At 42.4% G+C, this 19,119-nt stretch overlaps 1 protein-coding gene across 1 annotated transcript; it reads right to left on the bottom strand.

Moving 5' to 3' along the window:
- Positions 1-99: 99 nt before the first annotated feature.
- Positions 100-18,909, bottom strand: LOC115369733 (extracellular calcium-sensing receptor-like). Its single transcript, XM_030066399.1, has 16 exons — positions 18,856-18,909; positions 17,928-18,064; positions 17,398-17,692; positions 17,175-17,261; positions 16,617-16,886; positions 16,079-16,291; positions 15,686-15,961; positions 15,037-15,264; positions 14,787-14,910; positions 14,503-14,696; positions 3,766-3,852; positions 2,552-2,755; positions 2,156-2,431; positions 1,486-1,713; positions 1,104-1,227; positions 100-1,013 (listed from the first exon to the last, which is right to left on the bottom strand). The coding sequence occupies exons 1-16, from the start codon at positions 18,907-18,909 to the stop codon at positions 100-102; spliced, it is 3,711 nt and encodes a 1,236-aa protein (XP_029922259.1).
- Positions 18,910-19,119: the final 210 nt, after the last annotated feature.

The raw sequence follows: 19,119 nt of genomic DNA, 5'->3' as shown, positions 1-19,119 counted from the left end.
TTGCCAGCCCTATTTTGGACACTTTCGGTAGAATGACCCATATATGAACAGATGAACAGAGACAAAAAGAAGAGTTAATGATGAGCTGACATACAGCTTTTATGTCTTGCTGGTGCCTCGACCCATGATAGCTTTCTTGGTGTTCCTCTCAGGTCTCAACAGTATTATAAAACACTTTGGTCCAAACAGTGCCATCAGCAGGCCAAGACTGGAGGCCAGGATGGCAAATACCTCCACAGCATCTGCATATTTTCCTGGGGAGTTGATATAAGCAGGGATAAAGGCAACCCACACAGCACAGAAGATCAGCATGCTGAATGTGATGAGCTTGGCCTCATTGAAGTTGTCTGGAAGATTCCTTGCCAGGAACGCTAGGAGGAAGCTGAGGATAGCCAGAAAGCCAATATAGCCCAGTAACACTGCAAAACCAACTGTGGACCCTATGACACACTCATAGACTATCTTGTCACTGTGGTATTGTGTGTTTTTATGAGGAACTGGTGAGGAAGAGACAAGCCAGGCTGTGCAGATTGCTGCCTGAATGGAAGTAAGAACCAAAACGGTCCCTCTTTGCTGCACAGCACCAAACCATTTGAGACTGGCTCCACCTCCAGGTTTGGAGGCCTTGAATACAGCCAACACCACCATGGTTTTCACCAGGATGCATGAGACACACAGCACAAAGCTGATCCCAAATGCTGCATGCCTCAGCTGGCATGTCCATAACCTGGGGCGGCCAATGAACAGCAGCGAGCACAGGAAGCATAGTTTGAGTGACAGCAAGAGCAGGAAGCTCAGTTCTGAGTTGTTGGCACGCACCATGGGAGTGCTGCGATGATAGATGAAGACTCCCAGCACAATGGTGCAGATGAGAGTGCCTAGTAATGAGGCGGTTGTCAAGCAGACACCCAAGGGCTCGTGGTAGGAGAGGAACTCTATTGTTTTGGGGATGCAGTGGTCACGCTGGGGGCTGGACCAGAAGTTCTCTGGACAGCTGATGCACTCCATGGAGTCTGACAGAAAAAGAGCAGGTAATGAAAAGAGATGCATACAGACAGTCTATCACTAAAGATCAGCTATAACTTTTAATAATAAATACCAACCAGTCTCATTGCTGAACTTTCCCTCAGAACAAGGGATGCAGTCAAAACAGCACACAGGTTCTCCTTTCCTTCTGGCAATGCGGGTGCCTAGTGGGCAGCTCTCGCTGCACACTGACTGGGGCGGCTACAGGGAGAGGAAGTGAGGAACAATAGTCTCCATCATGCTACATGCAATAATTAAGCAATAAGCCTGGAGAAGCCGTGGGTTACAGTGATTTTCCAATGGCTGAGGGGCGTCGTGCCTTAGAATGCCCCTCAGCCGTTGTAAAATCACTGTAACCCACGGCTTCTCCGGGCTTATTGCTTAAATAAGCAGGAAGAGTTTTTTTTTTTTTTTTTTTTTTTTTTTTAAATAACAACAGAATAGGTAGCTGTTAGTGACCTTTTTGGATTCAAAATTCCAGAAGATCCTGTCTTCATACAGTGTGAGCTCTTCACCTGTGGAGGCTGACTTCTTAACAACACCCACAGTCTGAACTGTTGTGCTCCCATCAGGGAGCCAGTGCCAGTTCATCACATCATAGATTGGTAAGGCATCACCATTCTCATCAAATGACACTTGATCACCAAATGCTGTGGTGAAGTTAATTCTTTCCAAGTAAAACACAAGCTGGACATGTTGGGTAGAAAAAGAAAGAAAAAGAGAAAACACACAAACTGACGAAAGCTGTATAAAAGTAAAAAATTAAACAGTAGGCTATTTAGCATCCGTAACACAGTCTTACTATTCTCTGTTATCTAGCTACATAGGCTACTACCCATATTTATGTGCAGTATGTAAAGTATGCAAACCCAACATGACAAGTAATACATATTTTTATACGTGCAGAAAACAAAATTGATTCACAAAAATGCTCTTCTTTTCTGTTCTTATGAAGCGTATAAATAACAGTGAGACAGTATTGCTGTCACACAGCAAGTGGCCGAATAATTTTATTCTACAAGTATGCATTTTACAAATTTAATTATTTTACTAATCTCATACCTAGATATTTTGTATAATGTTATCCTTTAAATACCAAAAACAGATGGAGGCTAAATTAATATCTCACCTGCCATGGCTGCAGTTTCTGTAAACTGGCACAGCTGTGCCCACTGAAAGGCCCTCTGCCTGGCACACACTGCAACATGTCATCAAGGGCGTATGCCAGGGCATACACAGCCTTGTACACATTGTACTCTGGCCTGAGGTCTGACATATCCAAAAAGGTGGTCGCCAAACTCTCCAGATCTTCCTGTCCAGTGCACAGTGCTCCCCCAGTATCCAACCACCCTGCTGGAGGTGGTGAGAATCGACACTGAAATGTGTACTCCCAAAACTGCCTCACCTGGCAAAATTAATATATCATGAGTAATGATGAGAAACTGTCAGCAAAACATAGACAAATCAGTTCAAGAATATTGACAATATGTTGACAATACGTAATTGTTGTGATTTTATATCTTACTAAGTTTTTTTTATAGTTCATAGGGTCACTCTCAGGACGTATTCTCAACAGGAAGTCCCTGAGTCCTGGTATCTCTCCTCGACGGATGGCAATACCCAGAGTGCCCCCCAGGTATGGCATGAGGTTGGGTGTCTGCAGAACAGTGGCTGCTGTCCAGGCTTCACTGGCTATCCACTGCAGACCTGTCACATTCTGCTTTACCACCTGGGAGTTGAAATATGTCACATATATAAATCTAGACTTCAGACTTCAATACCATACTTATGTGCAATAACTATAATGCAATAACTCCTGCCCATGTTTGCACTTGTACATATATTTTTTCTTTCTTTTTATTCTATATATATTTATATTTATATTCCTTTCTTTATTTTTCGTGACTATTTGCTCTTTTTACTTTACACTTGGAGTGGGAGTTGTTATTGTAACAAAAAGTATTCTGATTCTGATTCTGAGTAGCACTAATTTAGTACCATTAATGATTATGCAGTGCAGCATCTTGTGTTTGTCATGTAAGTAAAGGTCAAATTCCATGTTACACACATTGTTGAGAGCAAGCTCAAGCATGTCAGTCCTAAGTGGAATCTATATATTGTACCAAAGCTAACAACACTTTGAGCAATAGAGTTTCTGCCATTAATGCAATCAAGAAAAACATACTTTCCTTTTGTCTCACTCCTATAAAAGCATGTTCAGGCAATAAGAGGTGTGAATTATTCAGTTATTTACTTATTTGAAAGAAAGTTATTGAGTCAAAAAAAAACCTATTCATTGTTTAACCTTATTTAAAAGTGGAGTTTTCTATATTTTGATCTAATTTAATCCCAACCTCTTCCATCACATGAATCATTTGGTTCTCATGTGCAAATCCAATGACCACACGAGCTGTGGATTTCTTCATCACATTGACAATCCTCCTAAGTTCAGCTGTGTCATAACTCCTGGGTAAAACCTCTGCATATGCCAGACAACCTCCACCAGACTGAGCCAGGTCAGACTGGAGGGATCGGGCAGCATTGAGTCCATAGTCGTTATCACTGATCAGCAGGCCCACCCAAGTCCAGCCGAACCTCTTCAGAATCTGGAGCATTGCACGAACCTTGTCAGATAAGAATGGAAACATTAATGCTCAAATTTTAATATTTGTTAAGGTGTTCCCAATCTGAGTTAATGTGAACATTTTTTTAATATCTGGTTTTGTTAATATGGTTCACCTGGAAGGCATCACTTGGGATTGTTCTAAAGAAGGATGGAAACCGTTGCCGGTCACTCAGGCAGGAACATGTGGCAAAGTAACTCACCTGTATGAAACACAGACAATGTGCATCCCAAAATATGCTAAAATTACTGACAGTTTTACTGTGTTTATAGTAAGAGAGGGAAAACTTACCATTGGTACTCTGTACAAACCTAAGACAGCAGAGATGGCTATAGAACGGGTTGAGGAAGATTCACCCACAATCCCCAGCACTGGAGGAGGGCCTATACAGTTATTGTCCAATAGGAATTGATCCCCTTGACCACTCAACATTGACAATGCAGCACGAAATGCAACTCCAAGTATGGCACAGCTATCATACAAACTGTATCCAAGAGTCACATTAGGTAGAAGGTTTGAGTTCCTGTTGATCTCATCGATTGCAAAGGCCATGGTCTGGAACTGCCTGAATCCTAAAACATTAAAACTGACACAAAAATGTCACTGCATTTTGCTGAAAAATACACTATATGATAACAGTGATGAACTAGGCCATAGTACAATGTCCTAGTTCCAGAAGAAGCATAATTATAATGGTAAGAAATTCTATATATAAATGCTGACAAGATACCAAGCACAGTTAGTTGACTGGGGAAAAAAATGAAACATGAGAATGATCTATACCACTGTCTTCTTTCTGCTGTATCTCTGAGGTACACTACTCACCCATGGCAGATAGGCTCCTGTAGCTCTGATGTGAAAGAAAGTTCAGGTAAAACAGAGAAGAAGTGGACTGCGAACAATCCACCTAGAACCACATCTCCAGTTTTATGGATCCTATTAACATGAAACTGTCCCTGTAACTGACAGGAGGAGGAAACAGAAGAAGACACATTTGAGCAAAAGGAGGAAGAGAAAATTTTCAAGACCGAGACCATGCACAAAATCACATCTATATCTGAAAATGTCATCATGACTGTTCTCCTGTGTTTACCTGTTTTCTCAGCCTCATCACTTAATTTAAAGGCAGTGCTATGTCATCACCTTTCCCAACCTGCGTCAGTGTTTAATCTTTCACACCACCCATCAGGGCAGTGGCAGAGGTTTGGGCAGGGCCTCATGTACATTTCAAATTTGTTTTAATATATCGATGCAGGATAGATTAATGTGTGTACATAGTAGACATAGTTATCTGTGTATATGTGTTTATATGTATTTCATAATAGTGCAATGCAAAAACTTTTTTCACAGATAAGTAAATTTGGACATTACAGTTGACAGACATGTATTCTCAGCAAAACATTTGTTTTTGCTGTTCTGAAAAACACCAGCTGAAAAGCATTTGTATTTGCAGAAACAATGTGCAGTGTAACCAATTCTCATTGTGGTCGTACTTAGAGCAAGAGAACTCAGACCCATTCAAAATTACCAAATGCCCGGAAGTCCTTGGCCTGTGGACTTCATTACCATACAATTACTATGTTTAATAATGTCCACTAGGTGGTAGCAGCATACTTAGACTTTGAGTGAGGCCCTATGTCTTTTAGTGTGCTTGCTTTAGTACAGCACACCTGTATTCTCTTCTTTGCTTCTTTATTTGTTTTCTTGGCTCAGCAAAGCACACTAACACCTGTTCCAAACTAGGGGTGAGTGAGTCATAGTCACAAAAAAGGGAACCAGGCATCTTGCATGTTGAGAGTTCACTTATTGTGGACATGTTTCCCAATCTTTTATATGACAAAAAAATAATTGAGTACCTGTCCAAGGTGAGTGACATTAATCCTTCAACTGAAAATCTTTGCAATTTCCACCTGCTCTCCTAAGAACTGTTCTACAAAGAACAGTTGTGTAGCCCAGTGTATCTAGGCGACAGTGCCACATAAGTCCCAGAGTGTGCTCTTTTGGGGTTAAGGGCCTTTCTGGGTGAACCATAGTTGACTGGTCTCTGTTGTGCATTCTGGAGGTAGATGGCTGATCACCTCTGGATAGTTGCTGGCCCACTGATTCAAATGAAATCCCCCTCTGCCAGGAGATGATGAAGCTTGTCAACTAGCCTCTTAGCTTCTGCAACAATGGGTTGTTTTTGCAGCCAGTTATCCACTAAAAAAACAGTGCTCCACTGCACTGTGCACGTCCTCAACAGGCACACCGTGATTCATGCATTTAAGGCAAATGTCAGGCAGCCGGGAATGCATGTAATTCTAAATACCAACCACTGATGGACACTGGGATAATCTTTGTTTACATCTCGCCATATGAACCCCGAGGGAAGGCTGATCTTATCTGATCTTAAGATAAGAGATGCACCTGATAAAACACCCCCTTTATGTCACTACTGAATGTCACTTCATATTCATAGAAGCAAAACATGACTCCCAGCAGGACTAATCTTGATGTTGCACCAGGAAGGAGGTGTTCAGTCAGACTTTGGCTATTATATCTGGAAAAAAAAAAAAAAAGAAAGAAAAAAACGGCTAAAAACAATGTATCCTTTACATTTTGACTCACTATGTGGTGGAGGATATACTATCCTGCTAGTGACTAAATGGGATAGAATTGAATCAGATATGAAGAGGAAGAGATTTCCTTCTTTCATCCTATTGTTTGACCTTACTAGAATTCTTTACAAGACATTTTTCTGTATTTAGCAGGTGGTAGACTATCATTCTGGGAGATTATCTTTTTTTTCCTGGGCCGGATTCAAACCTGTGCCACTGTGGTTAAGCCTTAGTATTACATGGCATGCACTCTACACAGCAAGCCAATGGATCATCTCTTCTACTACAATCTTAACACTTGTGTATCCTCTTAATTGTGTAACAATTTCCTCACTCTTGTACGGTAGCATATCAAGCTGGCACAACCTCTCAACAAAAGATAGAGAGGGAAAGGGGACAGACCAGCGAGATAAAACAAACAATGAAGAGGAGCAGAAGAGTCTTTGGCAAACTGGGTCCTTGCATTAGGGATAAGGTTGAAAAGTTCTTTTTCACTCTGTACACTCACCACTTCATATCTAATGGCGTAATAATGGCACGTGGAGGCCATGTTTCTGCTCAGCAGCATTCAAAACTTAAGCAGTATTCTTTGAATTAGCCTACACTAGCAGCAAAGATTTTGCATACTGCTTTTTCCATATTGCAATATTAAAACACAAAGAAAGACCACTTCAGCTGTTCTCTCCTTTATTAAAGAATTCCATGAGAGGGGCATTGCACAAACTTTATCAGGTAAGTGTGGAAACATTAATGCTCAGACTAGAATTTTCTTTCGGGGACAATCTCCGATACAAGCACAGTATAGACACTGTTTAATTATGGCCTTTCAGCTGTATCATCTGTGACCATGCAGCTCTGTTAATGACACAAAACATATGGCTTGTGATAGGCAATACGCAAATCTGTGCAGGCTTTTTCTATTTATTTTTATTTATTTATTTATTTTTGTCTTTCCAACTTGAGTTATTGTTACTAATATGTTTCACCTGGAAGGCATCACTTGGGATTGTTCTAAAGAAGGATGGAAACCAGGTGTCGCTCACTCAGGCAGGAGGTGACAAAGTAATTCACCTGCATTAAACATAGGCAATGTGCATCCCAAAATATGATCATATAAATGAGAAATTTAACGTGCACGCAATTTAGATTTTGCAAGGTCTTTCAGCCACAAATTATGAAATAAGCTGCTGATTTATGGACTGCGGTATATTTCAATATGAAATTCAATTAAAATTAAGCTTTGAGACTGTAAACAGTGATATTGGGCGCAAAATAGATTTGAACTTGAACACATCAAGAAACACTTTCTGATGGTAAAAGAGGGAAAACTTCCCACTGGTACCCTGTACAAACCTAATAAAGCTGCAATAGCAATGGAATGTGTACATGAAGAATCACCATCCAGCACTGGAACACCCTAGTATTCATCCATCAGGAATTGCCTCACTTGACTCACACTCACCACTGGTAATACAGCATGGAAAACTCCAACTGTGGCTGTAGCAGGTTTGAGTTCCTGTTGATCTCATCAGTAGTAAAGACCATAGTCTAGAACTGCCTTAATCCTAAAACATTTCAACAAACACAAAAACACCACTGTATATTGCTGAAAAAACACCATATGATAACAGCGATGAACTAGGCCATGGTGCAGTAGCCATTATTACATTGGTAAAATACTGTATATGTATATTTTGCATGTTAGTATTACAACTGATTTTAAGATTTTACTGATAGTTTAAAGCATTACAACGCCCAGTTCCTATTTACATTTCTGATACTTTCCCTTAGGAGACAGAGCTACATCCCTTGGGCACGCTCCTACTGATTGTTGTCAAATCTTGGCTCATAACAAAAAGATGCAATTAACCAGTTTTGTAACTGTCTGTCCAAACATTTCACACTAGCAAAATCAGAATTACATTTTTAATCATTTCTGCAAACCTATATTCATCTTCTCTTTTCATTTTCCTTTCCTTACTTCAATCTTATGAAGGATAACTTGCTTGCTGTATTCTTTCTTTTCTGTTGATTTTACCTTATGTTAAGAAACAGGCAAAAGAACAAAGTTTATGATATTATAATCCTAGTTCTATAAGCAAAGGTAGAGCCCTCTGTTGGACTCTTTAGGTAATAATCTCCTCCAATCACACACACAGACTAGCTCACTTATATCTGCTTAAATGCAGTCAGCAAATCAGGGACAGCCTGTCTAGTGTCTGCATTGTATTAATAGGCAGCTATTCCATCCATAACCCTCTTCAGTGGGCAGCATCTGAAGGCAGGGTCCGAAGGTAGTGGGCTCCACATATATGCTTGTAGAGCATGGGCTATAATATCATAACCTTCTTCTATCCCACACAGGCTCCACCCTCTACTGGACTCTTTGGATATAATAGGTGGCGCTTGATGAATGTACACCTTGACATTACATAGCCATCAAGCAACAGCCTCACTGAGATCTGATGGACTAAAATAAACACCATGGCCCTGTCATGTCTCAAGACAGCCACTTGAGCTGAAAATCAGAGGCCCCCGTCTATTAGGGCAGGGTGGGATGGTGGGTGTAGCCAACAGGGTTAAGGTGATACCTAGACACCCTGCGCCCCTCAGCTCCCGTCTCATCAGAGCACATAATTGTGGGTAACATGAATGCCCAAGGCAGTCTAATGGTAGACTCCCACAGTCCCACGTCTCACAAGTCCTGTGTCGCTGTAGCGAGCACTGACCCAGTGAAAGATCCTGAAATGTCCAAGAGATAGAATCATATGAACAGTCAGGGCATGGACCATGAATAACTGTTCAGTGCTCTGGGTGGTGGGCGTGGACTTGACATAATATGCTAACATGTGTACAGGGAATAAGAAATGCTGCTTGACCTCCCTATCTCCCCTGCAAGGAGGAAGGCAAAAAGCATCTGACTGCATGATACTTGACTGCAGCAAGCTCCCAATGTTCTGAGGAACAAAGGAGGGGTTTGGTCTAAGGACAGCACCACTCTGGTCACTGCACAGCAGCAAACAGCTGGTGTGAACCAAGAGGGCACACAACTCAATTACTCTTTTCGCCAAGGTCACAGCAAGCATAAACACTGTTGTGAGTGACATAGCTCTCAGAGACGGCTCTGAAGGTAGAGGGCTCCACCTGATCTTCGAGGCAATCATCTGTGTGTCAATCCCGTGCTACCAGGATGATGGTCAGGCACTCCTGTCTCACACCTGGGCCAGAATTTTTATCTCTACCTGTGCATAACGGCTACCTCGCTGAATTGCTGCGACTCACAAATGTGAGGTGTGTCCACACAGATATCAGTGCTGCCATGGCACTGCTTATGACAGCATCACTGCTTATTGCAGTATAAATTTATACACTACTCACAAAAAGTTAGGGATATTCGGCTTTCGTGTGAAATTTCAGGATGAACCTATAGTGCATTATAACCTTTACAGGTGAACTTAATGTGACCTTCGGTAAACTTTTGAATGCACATGTCCAACTGTTCAATGTTTCAGTACTTTTTGCACAAGTTGCTGTTCTCTAACAAGGAGCTTAACGGCAAAATTCACAACAGGTGTTTGATCCATGAGTTGACCAATAAATTTCCTGGTTCAATTAGAATTGGCATTTAAACAGTCCTCCTCATCATGCTGTTCACATTTTGACATCATGAGACCAAGACGACACCTAACAATTGATCAGCAGCACCTCGCCATTGCGAGGCTTCAAACAGGATGTTCTCAGACGGAAGTGGCCACTGAGCTTAGAGTGTCACAGAGTGTCATCAGCAGGTTGCAACAGAGATACAGAGAGACTGGAAGAGTCACAGAAAGGCATAGAAGTGGACGTCCTTTGGCCACATCCCACACTGATGACCGCTTCATTGTGAACGGTGCCCTGTGGAACCGGATGATGAATGCCACTCAAATCCAGGCACATTTAAGGGAGGTGAGAGGCACCCAAGTGTCACGTCAGACCATTCGAAACCGTTTACATCAGCATGGTCTGCGTGCTAGACGACCTGCAAGGGTACCTGACCACACCACCAGGCACAGGTGTCATCGTCTTGCATGGGCCAGGGAGCATTTACGCTGGACGAGGGACCAGTGGGCCTCAGTGCTGTTCTCTGATGAAAGACGATTCATGTTGAGCAGAAATGATGGCCGCCAACGATGTTGGAGACATCAAGGAGAGCGCTATGCATCAGCCACTGTTGTCACCAGATGAGCCTTTGGTGGTGGTGGTGTTACAGTGTGGGCAGGTGTGTCTAGTCAATACAGAACTGCCCTACACTTTGTGAATGGTACAGTGACAAGCCCATACTACCTGAATAACATCATTAATCCAGTCATTGTGCCCCTGCATGAACAACACAGGCCTAATTTCATCTTCATGGACGACAATGCTCCAGCTCATCGAGGTCGTATCATTAGGGAACGGTTGCTGGAGACTGGGTTACCTCAGATGGAGTGGCCTGCACTTTCTCCAGACCTGCATCCCATAGAAAACCTATGGGATCAGCTGGGTCGCTGTGTAGAGGCTCGGAGCTCTGTACCCCATAACCTCAATGTCCTGAGGGCCCCCCTTCAAGAAGAGTGGGATGCCATGCCTCAGCAGACAATAAGTCGACTTGTGAACAGCAGGAGACGTCGTTGTCAAGCTGTAATTGATGCTCAAGGGCACATGACAAGTTATTGAGACATTGACATTTTTTGTTGTGGTATACCCACCACTGTTGTTGGCTTTTGTTTCAAGAAATTGTTTGAGATGAGGAAATCACCAGTGTATGTACATTTTCCGTAAATTTCACCCGAAAGCCAAATATCCCTAACTTTTTGTGAGTAGTGTATATCTCCAAGAAGGACGATTGTAGCAACTTGGGACCAAGACTGTCTTGTTCAGCATCCCCAATAACTCACACAGATGTAGTTTCCGCTATGTCCATGCAATTGCTAAAGTAATTTGTAAAAAAATCTGACATTTTTCATGTCAAATCTGCTAGATACAGCCTCCATTTGTCTGGTCAGGGGCCACTCTGTGATATGAGGTCGACACTCCTGTCCTCCTTACCTGATATGTAGAGAGCCCTCAAAGATTGCAGGTTGTCGAAGGACCACTTCCGTAGGTTCTTCACCATCTTCGAGAGAGCTGAGAATCATACTCCACCCGGTCATTTGATGTAGGCTACGGTGGTACAGCTGTCAGCTCTCACCAACACGTCTCCCCCATATCATGGGTTTGAAGTTTTGGAGAACCAACAACACTGCCTGGAGTTCCAAAAGGTTGATGTGGTGGTTTTCCTAGATAGAGGCCATACTCCAGTTGCCCAGGCATGTGCCTCTACATCGCGACAGGATGGTCGGGAGCCAGTGAGCCACATTTGAAGCAGCCCCAGCATAACAACTGGGTGAGCTGCTACCATGAGCCCCAACACCTGCATGACAGATAAAGCTGTCATCGCCACTCTCTGTGGTAGCCGATGGACTGCTTGTAACAGGGTGGTCCTTTCAGGTTCTGACAGAGATGTTCTGAGCTTGCTAGAGCCCAGCTCCACCCCTAAATAATCAGCTTGTTGGTGAGGTTGGGGCCCACTCTTCTTCTAGCTGGCTGCAAAGCCTATCTCGAAGAGATGCAGAATCAAGAGTTGTGTGGAACATAGCACACTCCTTGGGATATTCCCATTTTCCCACAGAGAGAGTGTCTCTCTGTACCAAGGAAAGATACTGGGTAATGCCGCTCAACATGGAAGAGAGGTGGCGATTACTGTAGCAGGGAAGTTCTGAATTATGTCGCTCTGCCAGAAGAGGAGTGTTTCTTAACTCTCTCTTCTTATACATGAGGGTGGCTGGGCTTAGTATAATGTCTCAGTTCAACTCTCTTCTGGGAGAGAGGGAAGGGAGACGCTAACTGAGTGAGAGGGTGAGATACTTGCCTCGTCTTATTGCTAGGTGGACCAGCCTGAGCTGAGTTGGCAAAAGCTGAGTTAGCTAAAGCAGAGCGGCAACAGCCAAGTATATCACTCTGTCTCTGCTCTTCTCTCCCTGCCGTGGGAGAGGAAAATTGGACTGCAGCTGAGTGAAAAAATTAAATACCAAGCTTCATTGTTTCAAAAGGAAGACCAGGCTTAGCCAAGACAGCAGTGTTACGTCACGGTTATGTCATTCATCTTTTTCCACCATGGGAGAGAAGAATGGGACACCGGCAGCTTGTGTACGTGGACTACACATACACATGGGGCCATGGGGGCCCACTCTGCATCCTAGAGGGCTGGTCCTCCGTCTTGAGTGGTACCTCAGCTTGATAGGTGGTGGAGGCAGATGCAGTGGACTCTCAGTGGTGCTGGCATCCTTGCCATGTTATTGTAGGCTTGCACAGGTGCAACTCTTCACTTCTGGGGGGTATTCATCCCTGCTATCTCAGGGATGGATCCCAAGAACCCCTCCCTGGAGATGGGGGTTCCCGGCAGGCCCTTACTATCCTTGCGCTGGAGAGTGGTGAGTACCCACCAGACATGATCCTACAATGGTGAGGAAAATCACTGCAGTGTTGAGGTGCTCCTCCGGTCAACTTTGGAGTTGGTGACCTCGTTGAAGAGCTCCAACTTCAGCTCCAGTTCACTCTTATCGTAGATCCATTATAGATCCAGGTCTTGAAACCGACAGAAGTGGTCTCACTGCTGTTGGTTGCATGCTCAGCATTCCACACACAGCTGTGGATCCAAGATTCCCATGTTGGTGTGATCCTTGCTGAGGCATTTGAAACAGGATGTGTGTTGATTGATCCTGGCAATCAGATTGGTACACAAACTCTGTAGCATGAAGAGGTATTCTCTTGCAGTTTGCTGGAAAGGATGGAGGTGACTAGACTAGCACAAAAAAGGTAGGCTGTCTGTGAATGGCCCACTGTATTTCTGCAAATTTCTGCAAATTTCAGAGTTAGTCCATGTGTGTACTTGGAGGAGAGTATTACCCAAACAGTCCAGTAGAGGGTGGAGCTTGTATGAAATAGAACTTTAAAGAACTTTGTAACTTTGGATAATCAAAAAAGAAAGTATTGCTCGATCCCCAGTTATCATGACAGGTCCTATTTTGATGGAACAGGAAGGTTTCTTCTTGTAAATCAAAGGCATACCATGTCTTCTTTTGATGTCTTCTTAGAATCAAAACTATTTTACATGGAAAATGTTAAAAAAAATGACCAACTCAATTTGACTGAGGTGGTCATTCTCTTTTATTGAATGAAACCTAACCTGTAAGTTTGATTACCATCAAAAGTAACAAAAAGTACTCGCATTTAAAGTTACATGAGCTGTGCTGGGGCTTGGATGTATCACTGACTGACTTTGACTTCCAAACTGGAGTAGTGATCATAGAGTAAACCAGTTTCAAGATCAAAACATAGTGGTTTCTCATTTCTCTGTGACTCAACATTATCACTGGAAACTGGAAACGGTGTTATTTTATCTCTCACTCCATTTATATAATCAAGTGATCTTGAGCAAAGAAAAATGTGAAGGATTGTTACTGATATCCTAAAGTGTTTTTCTTGCAGGTGCTTCGACCCATGACAGCTTTCTTGGTATTTCGCTCAGGCCTCAGCAGGATTATATAACATTTTTGTCCAAACAGTGCCACCAAGAGGCCAAAAGTGGAGGCCAGGATGGCAAATACCTCCACAGCATCCGCATATTTTCCTGGGGAGTTGATATAAGCAGGGATAAAGGCAACCCACACGGCACAGAAGATCAGCATGCTGAACGTGATGAGCTTGGCCTCATTGAAGTTGTCTGGAAGCTTTCTTGCGAAGAATGCTAAGAGGAAGCTGACGATAGCCAGGAAACCAATATAGCCCAGTAAGACTGCAAAACCAACCGTGGACCCTATGACACACTCATAGACTATCTTGTCACTGTGGTATTGCGTGTTTTTATGAGGAGCTGGTGAGGAAGAGACAAGCCAGGCTGTGCAGATTGCTGCCTGAATGGAAGTAAGAACCAAAACTGTCCCTCTTTGCTGCACAGCACCAAACCATTTGAGACTGGCTCCACCTCCAGGTTTAGAGGCCTTGAATACAGCCAACACCACCATGGTTTTCACCAGGATACATGAGACGCACAGCACAAAGCTTATCCCAAATGCTGCATGCCTCAGCTGGCATGTCCATAATCTGGGATGGCCAATGAACAGCAGCGAGCACAGGAAGCATAATTTGAGTGACAGCAAGAGCTGGAAGCTCAGTTCTGAGTTGTTGGCACGCACCATGGGAGTGCTGCGATGATAGATGAAGACTCCCAGCACAATGGTGCAGATGAGTGTGCCTAGTAATGACGTGGCTGTCAAGCAGATACCCAAGGGCTCGTGGTAGGAGAGGAACTCTATTGTTTTGGGGATGCAGTGGTCATGCTGGGGGCTGGACCAGAAGTCCTCTGGACAGCTGATGCACTCCATGGAGTCTGACAGAATAAGAGGAGGTGATGAAAAGAGATGCATATGCCCAGTTTATCAATAAAGATCAGGTATACCTTTTAATAATAAATACCAACCAGTCTCATTGCTGAATTTTCCATCAGAACAAGGGATGCATTCAAAACAACACACAGGTTCTCCTTTCCTTCTTGCAACACGGGTGCCTGGTGGGCAGCTCTCACTGCACACTGACCGGGGCGGCTACAGGGAGAGGAACAATTATCACCATCATGTTACATGAAATAATGTGACATGATCATTGTAAGTTTTTTTTTTTTTTTTCTTTAAGTAACAACAAAAAAAAGCTAGTTGTAAGAGCAGAGTGACCTTTTTGAGTTCAAAATTCCAGAAGATCCTGTCTTCATCCAGTGTGAGCTCTTCACCTGTGGAGGCTGACTTCTTAACAACACCCACAGTCTGAACTGTTGTGCTCCCATCAGGGAGCCAGTGCCAGTTCATCACATCATAGATTGGTAAGGCATCACCATTCTCATCAAAAGACACTTGATCACCAAATGCTGTGGTGAAGTTAATCCTTTCCAAGTAAAACACAAGCTAGACATGTTGGGTAGAAAAAGAAAAAAGAAAGAGAAAAAAGAGAGATTGTAAAAGTACGAAAAATAAAACCTTTTATAGCATTCTGAATACAATAGCACCTAATTATGTTACATACTGCTCATACTTTAAGTATGAAGCACCTAATGAGCAAATTTTAAAAACGAGCAAAACCTGCTCATATGATATTTAAAGTATGCAAAACTTAAGCATCACAAGTAATACATATTTTATCCATACTGAAATCAAAATTGTTACACACTTCTACAAACGCTGTTGTTTGCAAGTGGAGGAATAATTATATCCTGCCAGTATGTATTTTAAGAAAACTAAAAAAACACAACCAAACTCATGCCTACATACTTTGTATAATGTTTCCCTTTAGATACATGAATAGATGGAGGCTAAATTGATATCTCACCTGCCATGGCTGCAGTTTCTGTAAACTGGCACAGCTGTGCCCGCTGAAAGGCCCTCTGCCTGGCACACACTGCAACATGTCATCAAGGGCATATGCCAGGGCATACACAGCCTTGTACACATTGTACTCTGGCCTGAGGTCTGACATATCCAAAAAGGTGGTCGCCAAACTCTCCAGATCTTCCTGTCCAGTGCACAGAGCTCCCCCAGTATCCAACCACCCTGCTGGTGGTGGTGAGAATCGACACTGAAATGTGTACTCCCAAAACTGCCTCACCTGGAGGAATTAATATATCAAGAGTAAGGATGAGAAACTGTCAGCAAAATATTGACAAAAAAGTTAAAAAATTACAATATGGTGACAATATGTGATTCTTGTGATTTTATATCTCACTATGTTATTGTTATTGTTATAGTTGCTGTAAGGGTCACTGTCAGGACGCATTCTTAACAGGAAGTCCCTGAGTCCTGGTATCTCTCCTCGACGGATGGCAATACCCAGAGTGCCCCCCAGGTATGGCATGAGGTTGGGTGTCTGCAGCCCAGTAGCTGCTGTCCAGGCTTCACTGGCTATCCACTGCAGACCTGTCACATTCTGCTTTACCACCTGGGGGTTGAAATATGTCACATATAAATCCAGACTTCAGCACTAATGTCGTACTATTAATGATTATGCAGTGCAGCATCCTATGTTAGTCATACAAGCAGAGGTCAAATTCCATGTTACACACACTGTGTGCAAGCTCAGGCATGACAGTCCTTAGTGGAGTCTACATACTGTACTAAGGCTAACAACACTTTGAGCAATACAGGTTCCTCCATTAATGCAATCAAGAAAGTTATTGGTACTCCCTGGAAAAAAGAATTGAAATTACGACATGTATTTTTTTAAAAGTACAGATTTCTGAATTACAATGTAATTTAATCCCAACCTCTTCCATCACGTTGATCATTAGGCTCACATGTGTAAATCCAATGACCACACGAGCTGTGGATTTCTTCATCACATTCACAATCCTCCTAAGTTCAGCTGGGTCATTACTCCAGGGCAAAATCTCTAAATATGCCAGACAACCTCCACCAGACTGAGCCAGGTCAGACTGGAGAGATAGGGCAGCATGCAGTCCGTAGTCATCATCACTGATCAACAGGCCCACCCAAGTCCAGCCAAACCGCTTCAGAATCTGGAGCATTGCACGAACCTTATCAGATAAGAGTGGAAACATTAATGCACAAATTTTCATTTTCTTTCAGAGGAAAACTCTTGTAATAGGCTCATAGGGACCATTGTTTAATCATGGTCTATCAGCTGTATCATGTGAGGCCATGTGTTTCAATAACACTGACACAGAAAATGTAGCTTGTGATAGGTGAAAAGCAAATCTGTGCAGATTTTTTTTTTTTTTTTTTTTTTTGCTCTTCCAATTTGAGTTTATTTCGGTATTTTTCAACATCTTTTTTTAAGATCTGGTTTTGTTAATATGGTTCACCTGGAAGGCATCACTGGGGATTGTTCTAAAGAAGGATGGAAACCGTTGCCGGTCACTCAGGCAGGAACATGTGGCAAAGTAACTCACCTGTATGAGACACAGACAATATACAAGCTCTTTCAGTCATAAATTATATACACTGCAATATACTTAAATGTGAAATTAAATGAAAATAAAGCATATCAAGAAACACTTTCTGATGGTAAAAGGGGGGAAAACTTACCATTGGTACTCTGTATAAACCTAAGACAGCAGAGATGGCAATAGAATGTGTAGAGGAAGAATCACCCACAATCCCCAACACTGGAGGGGGGCCTATACAGTTATTGTCCAATAGGAATTGATCGTCTTGACCATTCGCCATTGACATAGCACCACGAAATCCGACTCCAACTGTGAGACAGTTATCATACATACTGTATCCCAGAGTCAGATTAGGTAGCAGGCTTGAGTTCCTGTTGATCTCATCAATTGCAAAGGCCATGGTCTGGGCTTGCCTGAATCCTAAAACATTAAAACTGACACAAAAATGTCACTGTATATTGCTGAAAAACCACCATAAATAACAGTGATGAAGCAGGTCATGATGCTCTAAATTAAACCAGATGAATTACCGTAACAACACTTGTAAAAATATTTATGTAATGTTAACAGAACACCAAGAACAATTAGTTGATGTAAAATTGAAAAAAAAAAAAAAAGAACCTGAGAGATGAATGTTATCTACACCACTGTCTTTTTTCTGCTACTCACCCATGGCAGATCGGCTCTTGTGGCTCTGATAAGAAAGAAAGTTCAGGTAAAACAGAGAAGAAGTGGACTGCAAACAGTCCACCAAGAACCACATCTCCAGTTTTGTGGATCCCATTAACATGAAACTGTTTCTGTAACTGGCAGGAGGAGGAAACAGAAGAAGACACATTTGAGCAAAAGCAGGAATAAAACATTTGCAAGATCAAGACCATGCACAAGATCACATATGCATCTGAAAATGCCATCATGACTGTTCTCCTGTGTTTACCTGTTTTCTAACACTTAATTTAAAGGCAGTGCTATGTCATCCCCTTTCCCAACTTGCGTCAGTGTTTAATATTTCACACCACCCATTAGGGCAGTGGCAGACCTTGGGGCAGGGCCTAATATACATTTCATATATATATTTTTTTTAATATATCGATGCAGAATAAAGTATGTTTGCACATAGTAGACTTAGCTATAATTTGTATATGTGTTTATATGTATTTCTTAAAAGTGCAATGCAAAACCTTTTCACAGATAAGTAAATTTGGACATTACAGCTGACAGACAACATGTATTCTCAGCAAAATATTTGCTTTCGCTGTTCTGAAAAGCACCAACTGAAAAACATTTGTATTTACAGAAACAATGTGCAGGGTAACCAATTCTCATTGTGGTCCTACTTAGAGCAAGAGAACTCAGACCCATTCAAAATTACCAAATGGTCAGAAGTCCTTGGCCTGTGGACTTCATTACCATGCACTTACTATGTTTAATAATGTCCACTAGGTGGTAGCAGCACACTTAGACGTTGAGTGAGGCCCTGTGCCTTTATGTTTTTTAATGTGCTTGCTTTAGTAAAACACACCTGTATTCTCTTATTTGCTTTTTTATTTGTATTCATGGATAAGCAAAGCACACTAACACCTGTTGTAAAAAACACCTGTTCCACAGTAGGGGCGAGTGAGTCATAGTCACAAAAATAGGAGCCAGGCATCTTGCATGGTGACACAAAATATGACAAAAATAACTGAGTACCTGTGCAAGGTGAAGCTCTCTACGCACTGTTCTTGAGCTAAAGTTTGGAGGTCTGTAGCTACTGACTCTGCAGTTGGTTTTGGTTTTTGGTTTTGTTGTTTTTTTTACACCTTTGGACATGCAGGGCCCTCTCCTTTTCTTTTTTTTTCTTTTGCCCCAACATATGCAG

This window comes from Myripristis murdjan, chromosome 13 (genome assembly GCF_902150065.1).
Source record: "Myripristis murdjan chromosome 13, fMyrMur1.1, whole genome shotgun sequence".
Classification (NCBI taxonomy): Eukaryota; Metazoa; Chordata; class Actinopteri; order Holocentriformes; family Holocentridae; genus Myripristis; species Myripristis murdjan.
The sequence above is the reverse complement of the archived record's forward strand: the minus strand, read 5'-3'. Positions and strand labels throughout refer to the sequence as shown.